Raw genomic sequence first — 12,055 nt, 5'->3', positions numbered from 1 at the left:
GAGCTAGGCGGGGCGGGGGGCGCCACCTCACCCTCTACTTAGTGCAAATTAGAATAAAGGAATAACAAACAGCTCGGCCCGGGTGCGAGAACCGGGTGAGGAGCCCGCGGACGGGACAGCCCCGTGCGGCCAGCGCCTGCCCTCGCCGACCGCTCGTCTCCTCACAGCGGGGGGGAACGGCCGCCGCGCGCCCCCCTCACGGCGCCCGGACCGTTACCTGGCGCTGACTGACAGCGCCGCTGGCCACTCACGGCGCGGCGGGGCGGGGCGGGGCGCGGCAGGGCGGGGCGGGGCGGGGCGGGCGTCACGCAGCGCGGTGAGGCGAGGCGAGGCGGTGCGGCCGTTCCGCCGGCAGGTAACGGCGGCCGGGCTCCCCGCGGCCGGGCTCCTAGCCTCCCCGCCGGTGGGGTGGCGGGAGTTGGGGCAGCCTGAGCTGAGGGTTCCGGGGGTGGGAGGCGGGCGGGCTCGTTAGGCCCGAGTGGGCCTCGGTGGGGGCCGTCCGGCGTGTCAGCGGTGCGCCGTCGCGCGTGGGAGCGTGGGTTTGCCGAGTCCCGGTTTAGTTTCGCCTCCTTGGCCTGACAGGGTGAAGGGGGCTGTCACGGAGGTGCCCGTGAGGTGCCGGGTGGGAGGCTGCCGGGGAGGGGGATGCCGGCCTGCCCGTGCCGTGCCGTGTGCTGCTGGACGGGTCCCTGGGCGCGGCCCTGTCCCTCCGCCTGCGCGGCAGCTCCCTGCCCGGGACAGTCGGATGCCTTCGGCCCAGCAGGGCCCCTTCAGGGCCCCAGCGTCGAGCTTCGTGGCGCAGAGCTTCTGGAGTGGCCTGGGTCGGGAGGTGTCCTCAGGCTGTATCCAGGGGAGACTGGTACAGGAAGTCCTTAGAAAAAACCCATTATATATTAAAAATACGCCATTGAAGGTGTAGGTGGTATTGACATCATTAACTATGTAAAATTCAGAAGTAAGGACCAGATTTCACTTGAGGGGACTTACATTTATACTTGTCACTCCCCAGAAGGGGGAATTCATGTCTCAGCCATGGGCTATGCTTAATTTGGCAGATGGGGTTCACATGAACGCAGCAGTGTGTTCTCCCTTTCTCCCTTCAGTTTCAGCTGAAAGAAACCCCACATCAGGCGAAATGGAGTGGTTCGTCAGCCTTTGGCTCTGTGCTGTTTGCTGAAAGGGGAGTTACGTCTCTGAAGTGTCAGTTTGTTCTTAGCAGGACTCCAGGCCTGGATTTTAATTTTGGGAGACATGCGCGTCCAGTGTACCATTGGACTGCGTGCAATTTAACAGTGCTTATGTGGTTTTCCAGTGTAAAAATACATATGAGAGAGATATACTGGGGGGAACTGAAGGAACTGGGAAACTGGAGTAGGAACATTTCCCGTGGAAGGTATCTCATGTTCTACCAAAATGACAGATCCTATACCATCATTGCAGTGGTATTCAGATGCTTGTTATGCTATAACTTTTTATATGAACTGGGATGTTTATGTCCTCTGATGTTAATATGGATTGATTGGTTACACAGCCACTGTTTTCCAGATGAATTTCAGTAGTGACTTGTTCCAGAGGATTGCTGAAAATTTGGAACCTAAAGGAAACTGTGTGGAGTATCAGTACAATCAGCATGCAAGATTGGATTGTACAGTATCAGGTCTTGTGGTTAAATGATGCTGTTGAGCAAGAAGCAGGGAATATTAGCATGAAATTTTAGGTCAGTTATAAATAGGGAAATCATGGCGAGGGTTCTTACGGGCATACTTTGAGTTAGCTATGTTTTGAACAAGACAGTGTTTCCGAAGGTCTGAGGGAAACTGGGGCGGGGGAGTACAACCCAATACAATATGAGCTTACATGTCATATTATGTCATGCTGCTAGATAAGGAATGCCAGTCATAGCTAGGAATACTCGATGTCCTTGAGCCATATGATCGGAATTACTGCTGAATGTTTAAGTGGCGAATGGTTTAGGGCACCATCTCATGTGGTCTGTGAATGGGTTTTCTGTTACATTTCTTGTGTCTTGCATAGATCATTTGCTTGCACTTGGGTAGCAGTGCTATTTGACTGGAAATGACAGGTGATGCTTGCCTGACAGATAGAGCATTTCCAGTGGCTCACAACTGTACCATTGTATCTTCCAATCACCTCTTTCCAATCCTTGCAGAGACAGAAGTGGTTAGTTAGAAGATCTACACACTGACTTGTATGACTTGTATACATTTTTGTTTGTAAAGCTGTCTGCACGCTAGAAGTGACCTTTGGTAGTAATTGTCAGAATCAGTTGATCAGCGAGAGCTTGGTTATGTAAGGAAGCTATGATCAGGTTAATGATGTGATAATGTGCTGGGAAACTGGTGTTCCTGCTCTTTATTTGTCTAACTCTTGATCTTGTGGACAGACTTTTTGGTAGGGCCTGTATTGATAGGACAAGGGGGGGTGGTTCTAAACTGTAGGAGGGTAGATTTAGATTAGATACTAGGAAGAAATTCCTTATTGTGAGGGTGGTGAGACACTGGCCCAGGCTGCCCAGAGCAGCTGTGGGTGCCCCATCCCTGGCAGCGCTCAAGGCCAGGCTGGACGGGGCTGGGAGCAGCCTGGGCTGGTGGAAGGTGTCCCTTCCCATGGCAGGGGGGCTGGAACTGGGTGATTTTTAAGGTCCTTTCCAACCCAAACCATTCTATGATCTGATACCTTTTAAGCAACAAAATCTTTTAATGGATATGCTGCTCTATCTGAAGTTCAAAGCTTATTTGCTGCTTTCTCCACTAGAAATTATACTCTGCACAATTAATAATACCATACCAAGTGTGGGGGCTGAGAATCTGTGATGTTTTCTAGCCGGTCTTGATGTTTTCTCCCTGATGGGAGCTGTGCAAGCGGAGAGTCCTCTATTTCCAGCGTGTACTTCCTGCTCCCACTGGCTGCCCTGCCACATGACGTTGATGTGCCTCTGCCACACTTGCGCAGAAGAGAAGTAATGCTCCAGAAATTTTAATGAGGGTTATAAAGTCCTGGTGGAGGTGGACCTTGTTATTCTTGAGGTGGGAACTGCCCCTGTTTACATTTTAACTCTTAACAAGTAGCAGGTTTCTCATAGGACAGTTTCTTACAACTTGGAGTACAGAAAATACTGAAAATTTGTCAGATTGCAGGAGTAAGAGTGTATTGGGAGCAGGAAGAAAAAAGGAGGAGGCTGGGCAGTGGTGTTGGATAAAGAAGTTGCTTTGTGAACTGTGTTTCACTCTACAAATTGTAGTGTCTCACTTCCCATCTGTGACATTGGGATATTGATATAACTGATAGGTAAAAGGTCTCGTTCCTGTTGGAAGTGCTCACTGTTAGTAAGGCAATCTGTATAAATGTGAAAGGAGAACTTCAGCTGCTCATTCTTAAAACGAAGCTATGACTTTGGCAAATAGGTTAATGCAAACAAACCTTCTGTCTCTGCTCAACAGATGCCATGTTGTCTCAGAAGAGGGGACGAATACCTTCCAGAATAGCCATGAACTGTTGTTGGAAAGTCCTGGCAATTTTCTTACTACTTCTTCCAAGTGCATTGTCTCTCCAGCCAGCCCAGTCCAGAGTGTTGCTGGTATCTTTTGATGGATTTCGATGGGATTACATCTATAAAGTCTCAACTCCCAATTTTCATTATGCCATGGAGAACGGTGTTCATATCAAACAGGTCACTAATGTGTTTATAACAAAAACATATCCGAATCATTATACAATGGTGACTGGTCTCTATGCAGAAAGCCACGGTATAGTTGCTAATGAGATGTATGACCCTATTCTGAATGAAACTTTCTCTCTGAACAAAATGGATACCCATAACTCCAGGTTCTGGGAAGAAGCCAGCCCAATATGGGTAACAAATCAGAGGGAAGGACATAAAACTGGTGCAGCTATGTGGCCTGGAACAGATGTGAAAATACATGGGGTCTTTCCTACACATTACATGCCCTACAATGAATCAGTTTCCTTTGAAGACAGAGTTGCTAGGCTTATTGACTGGTTTACATCAGAAGAACCCATAAACTTTGGTCTCCTTTATTGGGAACAGCCTGATGAGATGGGCCATATTCTGGGCCCAGAAAACCCACTTATGGGACCAATAATTAGTGATATTGACCAAAAATTGGGATATCTTATGTCTGAACTGAAGAAGGCGAAGCTGTGGGGTGTGATAAATGTCATAATCACAAGTGATCATGGAATGTCGCAGTTGTCCTCGGAAAGGCTCATTGAGCTTGATCAGTATGTGAACAGAGAGCTCTATAAAGTCATTGAGCATTCTCCTGCAGTAGCTATTTTGCCAAATGAAGGTAGGACCTATAGCAGTAAAATTCTTTGAAGGAAATACCTGAGTATTAAAACTTAAGAGATTTCATTCCTTACCTGAAGTGCTGGCAGCAGCGCTGATGCCAGTAGGACATCAGCCTTGTACAAGGATTACTTGCAGGATCAGTTTTTTGTTCTTTTTACTAACTCTGTCAAGAGCCTGGCTTAACTTTCTGAAATGAAAAGTGAGCAAATTGGTCTGTTCTTGACTCATATTGCCAAATATCCTTGAGTCCTTAGGAGAAGTAAGATAATCTAACGGCACTATCGAGGGTGAATGGCTTTCTAGATAGATAACAGCTGAATGTTACATATCATTGCCTTTCATCAAGATACTAAAGCCATAGTGGAAGGGTTAGATTTCTAACTCAAACAGTAAACTGAAACCAGATGGGGCCCTTTGATAAAAAGAACGTCTGTGTTGGCTATTTGATTACCTGCCAGCTATTGTAGTTCACGTCAGTGGTTTTTTTTTTTTCCCCATCATGCTGAACAGCTAGCCAGTTCTGTTCATACCACTTTTATTGTGATAATGATGGGCAAGAATACTGTTGGAATTAAAATCTGAACTCTGGTTGCAGTTGTTGAAGGGTTGCTTAAGTGTTAGGTGTATGTTTAGTTTCATTGATGTAGAGGTGCTGCTCTTTATTTTGATGATCAGAAGCTATAATTACTTTGTGCAAATGTGTTAACCTGGAAAGCAGTATTTTTTGTGTGAGTAGGAGTCCTAATTTGGAAGTTGAGTTTTAAGGTGGCCTCTGAAAAGGTGTTTTTTCAAGATTTCTGTAACATTTGCATCACTGATGGATAGCACTCTGTATTTAATGCCTCAGCAGGGAGGGTACGTTGCAGTCTGAAATGACCTTTAAATGTGTAAACAAATGTCTCCTGTAATTTTTAATTTGAAGAATGCTCTGGACTAAAATGTTAGCATGTCCAAACTGAGATCATTTGCTGCCTGAGCCCACTCAGGTGGTTATAGCTGGGCACTATATTTCTCTCAGTGGTGGTAGAAGAGTCGAGTTTGGAAGCTCCATCCTAATGGAGACGAGCATGGTTGACCAAGATGTTCTCATGACTAAATAAAGGAGTCGTAAAAGTATACTTTAGTGCTGAAACATCCCTAATGCAGGAAATGAGAACTTGAAGATGCATAAGATGATTCTCCTGTCTGCTAAATGCTGAAAAGAAAGAGTATTTCTGCAGGAATTAGATGACAGAATAGTAAAAAAGGCATTTCAATGGATTTCAGAAACAGCTTGGATTTGATTTTGCTCAGAAGTTCAGATACTTATTACACTACCAATAAACAAGAATTAGTTTTGAGCACAGCTAAAATCCGTCCTTCCATTTTACCAGCTGTAATTGTTATTATAAAATTTTGTATTTTATATAATATAAATATAATATAATATAAAAAACATTATAAAATGAGCTTCATTCTCAGTTTAGCTGTGAAATAACATATACTGATGTACGTAAGACTGATTCTTCAACAGCTGTTCCATTTGTCTGGCTTAAACCAAGGGACCGGTAAAACTCAGTGAGACATTGAGAAAAATTTTGAATGCTTAAAAATGCAGTGATTTCTGCTACTTTAATGGTTTCGCTGCATATTTCTTCACTGAGAGATGGATTAAAGCCGTTATTTAACCGTACTAGTGTGTGTGGAACTAATTATAAGTTCATGAAGATGGTACCTGTAGCACCGCTGGTGATGCTGGCCTTTTTCTTGCATTTAATATAAATACATTAATTCAAATAATTACTTTAATGTAAAATCATAGTTTGCTGTATTCAGGGCTTCTCTTCCCTGTTACCCATATAGAAAAGGGGCATAACAAAATTAATTTTGTTACTAAAATAGTCCTAAAAATGCTAGACTTAAGTCCTTTTTCTTGTTGCTGTAACTATCTCTATCATATCTGGACTTCTGCTGTCTCGTCTCGACCTTTATTGTGTTTAAGTTTAATGAATCTTTTTTTAATGCCATTCTGAGATAAGAAACATTATACATGATTCTATTTCAAGTTTTCTTCCAGAATTTTGATAGTGGGTCTTGGGAACTGAAAGGGAAAGTGGAGATGGTTTCTTTAAAGACATTGGGCACCTTCTCCCAAACTTCATACCCCACCCCACCCCACCCCACGATACATTCAAGACGCTATGCACGCTGTTAATGGTAGACCAGATTTTATCCTTGGCTTACTTCAGGCAGTATCTTGGATCAAATGAAGCACTTGTTCTTGTAGTCATCAAGGCGATCGTTTCTTGGGACAGACAGAGATGAGCTCGCTCGCAGGAGCACCCGCTGCAGGATGTACCACTAGCTACGAAGGCAGAATGAGCAGGAAATGATAAGTCAAAATGACAGGATGTGCTTAAATCCCACTTGTCTGCTAAAAATGTCGGTGTTTGCCACAAAGGAAGTGTAGACATCTTCATCACGATGCTTCAGACCTTGTAGCACTGAAACTGACTACAGAGACTAGCTGTAAACTCAGTTGTCTGACTGAATTGTGTGTAGCACAAAGTACTTAGTGAGTTACTCGGTATGTACCAGAAGTCTGTTAAGTACACTACATGACCCTCGACAGGAATTTGTGCTTAAATGGAGTGGGGAGGGTGAGGGTTGAAGGAACTTGCTCAGATGCAGATTCCTGAACTTGCTTTTGTGTTCCTGTCTGTGTGTTCTGGTTCCTCCTTTCTGTGTCCTGGTGTTCCAGGTTGTCCAACTGCTTTCTGTCTGTTCAGTGACTTTTACTGGAAAGAAAAGCTCAGAAACTGGAAATAAGGAAATAAAGAATTGAGAATGGAAAAAGTGGATTTATTTGATGGTGTTAATACAGCTCTTGAGAGTTTATGTTCACTATGCAGTAGATGAGTAGGAAAGGGAAAGGAGTAAACGCTTAAGAATACAAGGAGTAGGGAGTACTGGTTAGCTGTTCCTGAATATGGAGATTGGCTGATGGTTCTAGACCAAAAGTGCCATCTTCATCTGCCAGTCCAACCTGTCCCTTCGCATGTTTGTCATGTGTTCCCTGCTTAAGCCTCTGCAGTCTTTGTACAGCTCTGAATGTGTTAGTGACATCTGGACTGCAACTCGAGGGCTTCCGTAAAAGATTAATGCAAACTAGTTGTGCTTGTCCCTAGGCAATTAATTGCTAATACTATGATGTTACATGGTGTGTAGCAACAAACTACCTACTCTGTCTAAACTGGTGACAAGTTTAGCCAAAATGGGAGAAGATCAAAGCTGGGATGATCAAATGAGATCAGATATGTAGCTGTTTATTGGAGCATCTTGTAGGAGAAATAAATAGTTGGGTTCTCTCAAAAATAAGTTTTCAGAGATGCCAAGAAACAAAGTGGCTGCTCTCTTTGGCCTTTTAAAGGAAAACAACTAAGAATTAAACTGCTTTAAAATAAATATTTTCAGTTGTCATCATAGCTAACTAGAGGAAAGGCAGAATGTGGCCCCAATGCACACATTACCTCATGAACATGTTAGGAGCCATCTTCTTGCTTTGAAGCTTTGCATAGAGCCAGGAGGAGCTGGTTTCTTTTCCGTGAGGGTGAACTGAATGTCTTCTAACTCATTGCTGTGAGAAGCTTTCTGATAACTATGAAATTAGGGATTTTCTATAATCAGCAAAGCACTTGCTGCTTAGGAATAAGCTATGCAGTCTGATGCCAGCTGTGATCTTACTGTGAATGACACTCAGGATTTTTCATGGGAACTTCTGTGCGCATTGTACTCTGCTGTTGTCACTTACAGCTCTGATTAACTTCTGGGGAAGTGCATTCTGTCCTTTTTCGGTGGTATTTAAACTACTGATGAGTTCAGTAAACGTATTGGTATGTTTAAGTTTTTTATCTTTTGTTTCTTTGTTTGAAGGCAAACTGGATGAAGTGTATGAAACTTTGGCCAATGCTCATCCCAACATGACTGTGTATAAAAAGGAGCAGATTCCAGATAGATTACATTACAAACATAACCGTAAAATTCAGCCAATCTTAGCAGTGGCTGATAAAGGATGGGAAATTGTATATAATAAGTCTGACGGTTTTCAATGTAAGTATTCTGTCTTTACAGTGTTTTGCTGTATTTTCTTAGTTGGAGGCCTTACATGGTACTTTCCCAATCTCAACCAATGTTTTTTTGTTATTTGTTGTTTTTTTGTCAAGACAGGGAGGGAAAACTCTAAAGCTAAGCATGTAGAATTTATAATATTTTTTTTTTTGTGATGGGAAGGGAAGCACCCTACTATTAGGGGAGGGAGACCTGGACTTACAGTTTCGAAAAATTAAAATTACTGTGATAAGATTATTCATGTTCTAGTGGCCACGCACTTGGAAGTCTTGTGAGATCTAGCAAACTGACAAGCACTTCCTGAGAGATAAAAAACAAACCACATTGTAACAGAACTTGTTGAGTAGAGGATGAATAGCATTGTTTTATCATGTACTATTTATTTACTGGAGAAGGGTTGGGTTGGAAATAAAAGAATGCTTTCTGGAAGTCCTCAGCTTCTGTGGATGCCTACACTTAGAGGAACCTTGTTCTGTTGGTAGGAAGAGTCTTTGGATATTGTGTTACTGTAAACCAGTGATTTTCATTTGCCTTGGAGGATAAAATGCATTCTAATTGATTTACATTAAAAAACATTTGGGTTTTTTCCTTCAAGTTCCTTACCTCGGGCTTTTGAGATTTATTATGGGTAGAATGGACACAGTAAGCTGTAACTTCTGGTTAGCTAGGAGGAAAAAATACAGGTGTCATATAGCCAGTTCTTAAGTTTCTTAATTGAAAACCTTTTAAACTTTGCTGCTGGTAATGAAGCTGAAGAGCTTCATTGCCTACAAGATTTAACAAGTTTATCAGTTGTTGATGGCTATGAGAGCAGCTTTTTGTGCCTACATGTTTTTTTACTTGGTCAGAGATTTTAGTGCCCCTGTAAGGAAGGGCCACTGGAAACCCACTAGTGAGATCTTTTTTCTTGTTGATGAGTACGTATTGCACAAAACAGGACAAAGTGACAAAGCAGTGAGAGCTTGAGTTGTGCCTGCTACTAGGAGTCAGAGACAGCCTTTATCTACATGGATTTTTTTTATTTTTTTTTAATAAGAGATCTGGTACAGTTGCAAAGTTGGGTTTTTTTCCTTGAGGAAAATTTAGGGAACTTGGGTGTAGCATAGCATGCCATTGGTAGTGCTTTGCCATTTGAGCTTGCTTTTTTTTGTTTTTCACTTCTTTTTTTTAAATAGTGTTCTCCATTCTTTTTTTAAGGCATCTTCCCTTTGTAGTTGTGAGACTTGGTACTTGATAGGAGGCATTTGTGCTGTTGATAGAAATGGTTCTTCTAAACCTCTGCAAGAATAAATGATGGCTGTTCCCTTTCTGCATTATGCTAGTTCTAGGAAAAGGTTCAATGTTTGTTTTGCAGCTTAAGAATATTGACCTTTATCTATCTTTTATTTTCAGTTGGTAATCATGGATATGACAACATCTTGCCAGAAATGCATCCAATTTTTTTGGCAGTTGGGCCTGCTTTCAGAAAGAATGCCACCAAAGAAGTCATGAATGCTACAGACATATACCCCTTATTGTGTCATCTGCTTGGTATTAACGCACTGCCAAACAATGGCTCATTCAACGCTGTGAAAGATATACTTGCTGAAGAAGTTCCTGTAGTCTTTGGAGCAGACACCTATGCTACTATTGTAGGAGTCTTTCTGGGCAGCTTTCTTGTTATTGTTTTTATTGCAGTTTTTGTTAAGCATTTTATCTTCACCCAGTTGAATACCATGCAAGTGCAACATACTGAAGCTGCCCAGCCACTGTTGCAAGATTAATAACACTTGGTGCTATTTTCCTGTTTGATGCTTAAAAGAAGCTTATACAAAAAAAAAAATAAATTCTGAGGTGGATCAGCACAAACACGTGGAATAAAAGGAAACGGATGCAGATCCATTGGTACACTGGAGTACGTACATACTAGGTATGCAGACAAAGAGCATGTTTCTCTTTTACCCTACAACCACTTAATATTTCAGGAGTTGAAAATAGTCTAGGTAAACCTGGGAAGCTGTATATGTGTTTAGATATGTATTGACAATGGACCTCAAAATACTTCATTCTGAGCTGCTTTTAGGGAAATAACATCAACTGAGGTGCACTTCAGACTACTACATTGTAATTTAATTCTCACCCCCACCCTTTTTTGTTTTTTCTTTGAGAGGTTTTTTTTTAAGTCTCTTAGATTCTAACAAGTCACTAAATGCAACTAGACTTTTTGGGGTTTTTTTCTTCCCTGGCCAAGGAAGCTTTTGCATGGATCACCGTTACTGAGAACAGTGGATTAAATCCTGCAGAAAATAACATTAATAATCTAGGTCATGCAGTGCTAAGTGTCTTAAGTTTAGAGTTAGGCATATTTGTTTGAAGTACTGTGTTAATTGTAGCCCCAAAATATGAATCTAGGTGGTATTGCAATCAGTGTTAAAAGTCTTGATTATTTTTTAAAAATTTATTTAGGTAAATATAGGTCTTGATGATTTTTAGGTATGATTTTAGGTAAATGTAGGTCTTTACTTTTTCTATTGTTTCCTGTATGCTGTACTAAATTTTTTAGGAAAGCCATGCAGCTGGCAGTTTAAAGACATGTGCAAACATAACACCTGTATATGCAAATGAGTCTCATGTAGTTGAGGAACATACATGTACAAGCTGGCTTCAGAGTACTGTCAAGCTTGTTACTGCATATGCATCTGATCTGTTACTGGAGATTCTTCTCTAGTGTGAGTTTGGCTTGCTGTCTTGTATTTTATCTGATATGTCTGGATGGACCTTAGAATTTGATGAGTAGGATTAGACATGCAATTTAAGGAGCAGCCATATAAATCTTAAACCATATCTGAAAAAGCACACTTTAATATGAAAAAAGGTGTAACACTGGAGTTTTTTTCTTCCAGAGGAAAGTCTCTGTCAAGGAAAATTATTAATTCTGAGTCAACAAAACTGTATTACTCTCAATCTTTGTGTGAGGCAATCAATCTTGCTATTTTTTGATGAGCTCACTTAAATAGTAGGTAACAAGCTGCTGACTAAGATCTGTTGAAAAACATGGTATGAAGTGAGAATTGTCCAGTTGTCCAGCTTGTTTAAAAAATTGATTTTTTTTTCTTCTCCCTGTGTAAGTTAGTATTTCTCTGCACTTTGCTTCTGGGTGCAGTGCTTGAAGGAGAAAGAAACTCGGGATTCACACAACTACTCGGTCTGGTGTTAAGAGTCTGTAAGTGCAATTTATTGCTTTATCCACAGCACCCAGCAGAGGGCAAAGATGGGATCATCTTGGCCTTGGATGTGCTCTGTCAAACAAAGAGCCTGACTAACAGTCTAATACTGCAGCTGGGAGCTGCAGCAAGCTAGCTAACTGAAATACTCATTTTGCTGAACTTAATTGCAGGTTTAATGAATGACATCTAGGTGAGTTCAGAAGTGAGCTTATTGCTCACTGCCTTAGTGATGACTCTACAGTGCCCTGTTATGAATTGTCTGGCGTTCATTGTGTCAGAAGTAACTTGTTGGATGCCTCTGTGATGGCAGGGATGCTTGCTTAGCATTAACGCTGTCTTGCAAACAGCTGTGGGAAGTTTCCAGAGACCACAGCTAGCTGCGATGAATGCTTGAGAGGTAAGGCAATGA

The 12,055-nt window shown here is 42.0% G+C and overlaps 1 protein-coding gene and 1 long non-coding RNA gene across 3 annotated transcripts; one reads left to right on the top strand and one right to left on the bottom strand.

Annotated features, from left to right (window-relative positions):
* The first annotated feature begins 282 nt into the window (after window positions 1-282).
* Window positions 283-10,332, top strand: ENPP5 (ectonucleotide pyrophosphatase/phosphodiesterase family member 5). 2 transcript variants are annotated; one of them, XM_056343216.1, is made up of 4 exons: window positions 283-355; window positions 3,462-4,331; window positions 8,246-8,422; window positions 9,833-10,332. In XM_056343216.1, the coding sequence occupies exons 2-4, from the start codon at window positions 3,467-3,469 to the stop codon at window positions 10,201-10,203; spliced, it is 1,413 nt and encodes a 470-aa protein (XP_056199191.1). In that variant the 5' UTR covers window positions 283-355; window positions 3,462-3,466; the 3' UTR covers window positions 10,204-10,332. The 2 variants fall into 2 exon arrangements, with proteins under 2 accessions (XP_056199191.1, XP_056199190.1); XM_056343215.1 differs by lacking the exon at window positions 283-355 and adding an exon at window positions 2,751-3,047.
* LOC130151250 (uncharacterized) lies at window positions 6,524-8,066 on the bottom strand. Its single transcript, XR_008822537.1, has 2 exons — window positions 6,828-8,066; window positions 6,524-6,786 (listed from the first exon to the last, which is right to left on the bottom strand). It is a non-coding gene; the product is annotated as an uncharacterized LOC130151250 (long non-coding RNA).
* Window positions 10,333-12,055: the final 1,723 nt, after the last annotated feature.

This window comes from Falco biarmicus, chromosome 6, assembly GCF_023638135.1.
Source record: "Falco biarmicus isolate bFalBia1 chromosome 6, bFalBia1.pri, whole genome shotgun sequence".
Lineage (NCBI taxonomy): Eukaryota > Metazoa > Chordata > Aves > Falconiformes > Falconidae > Falco > Falco biarmicus.
Note: the sequence above shows the minus strand (reverse complement) of the source record. Positions and strands in the feature narration are given on the sequence as shown.

Coding starts and splice junctions, on each gene's coding strand:
- ENPP5 (XM_056343216.1), top strand. CDS start 3,467: ATGTTGTCTCAGAAGAGGGGACGAATACCTTCCAGAATAGCCATGAAC. Junction 4,332..8,245: donor AGCTATTTTGCCAAATGAAG/GTAGGACCTATA, acceptor CTTTGTTTGAAG/GCAAACTGGATGAAGTGTAT. Junction 8,423..9,832: donor TAAGTCTGACGGTTTTCAAT/GTAAGTATTCTG, acceptor TTTTATTTTCAG/TTGGTAATCATGGATATGAC.